This window comes from Anarrhichthys ocellatus, unplaced genomic scaffold (assembly GCF_004355925.1).
Source record: "Anarrhichthys ocellatus isolate YVR2014 unplaced genomic scaffold, GSC_Weel_1.0 scaffold6885, whole genome shotgun sequence".
NCBI lineage: Eukaryota > Metazoa > Chordata > Actinopteri > Perciformes > Anarhichadidae > Anarrhichthys > Anarrhichthys ocellatus.
In genome coordinates this window covers 1048-2002 of record NW_022286859.1, presented here as the reverse complement: position 1 = coordinate 2002, position 955 = coordinate 1048, and the positions used below count along the sequence as shown (strand labels likewise).

The following is a 955-nucleotide window of genomic DNA, read 5'->3' as shown; positions in this document are numbered from 1 at the left end:
CTCTCTCTCTCTCTCTCTCTCTCTCTCACTCTGTCTCGCTCTCTCTCTCTGTCTCGCTCTCTCACTCTGTCTCGCTCTCTCACTCTGTCTCGCTCTCTCTCTCTGTCTCGCTCTCTCTCTCTCTCTCTCTCTCCCTCTCATCACATTGGAGGTTGAACTTGGCAAGATTTTATTTTGTAAAAAACTCCGATATCAGCCCGATGTAACAGCGAAAATAATACAAATGACATTTGCATAACTTGGTAAAAGATAAGAGTCTATGAATCTGGCATTTATGTTTTTCTTGTATCTCATGAATTCATCGGCAGAAACAGACGTAGAAGTTAAACTGTACACGATAGCGTGTTGAGGTTTCTCACCACATCGTAGTACTTGCTGGCGTACTGGTACAGCTGATGTAAGGCCAGCTGGGTGTTCAGCTTGTCTGTGTGCTGCTGCAAAGTGGAAACAAAGGCTTCAGATTAAAGCAGTTCAAAACCATCTGAAGCGTCCGACAAATAAAAGTAATGAAACGTATACGAGAGTCAGCTTATGTTCTTCTGGTACTGGAGGGAACAGGTGTCATAAAGAGTAACTTCTGGTTATATTGGGCTAGTTATTGTTGGTCAGAATCAGAAAACATGAACTAGTAATAAATAAAATAATCAATAAGCTTTAAAAGTTAAGAGAAGATATTAAACATGTTACTAGTACCTAAAGGTAAACCGAGTTAAAAAGTACTATTCTGGGATGAAGTAGCATCAGATAGAACTACTCAAGTAAAGTACAAGTACCTCAAATGTGTACTTAAGTACAGAGAAAGTGTATTAGTTACATCTCATACCCTGGACACCTCAGCAAGGTGTGTGTTCATGTCCTGGTCACTGACGGGAACCATCTGTCTGATGCCTTTGTAGTAACTGAGGAGAACACACACACACACACACACACACACACACACACACACACACACACA

At 41.2% G+C, this 955-nt stretch overlaps 1 protein-coding gene across 1 annotated transcript in view; it reads right to left on the bottom strand.

Annotated features, from left to right (window-relative positions):
• Positions 1-137: 137 nt before the first annotated feature.
• LOC116380350 (plexin-B2-like) overlaps positions 138-955 on the bottom strand; it is a 1842-nt gene continuing 1024 nt past the window's right edge. The window contains exons 3-4 of the mRNA XM_031842278.1: positions 824-899; positions 138-434 (exon numbers count right to left, since the gene is read on the bottom strand). Of these exons, the coding sequence (XP_031698138.1) occupies positions 324-434; positions 824-899 (187 nt within the window). The 3' untranslated portion in view covers positions 138-323. The remainder of the gene's footprint in view (positions 435-823; positions 900-955) is intronic.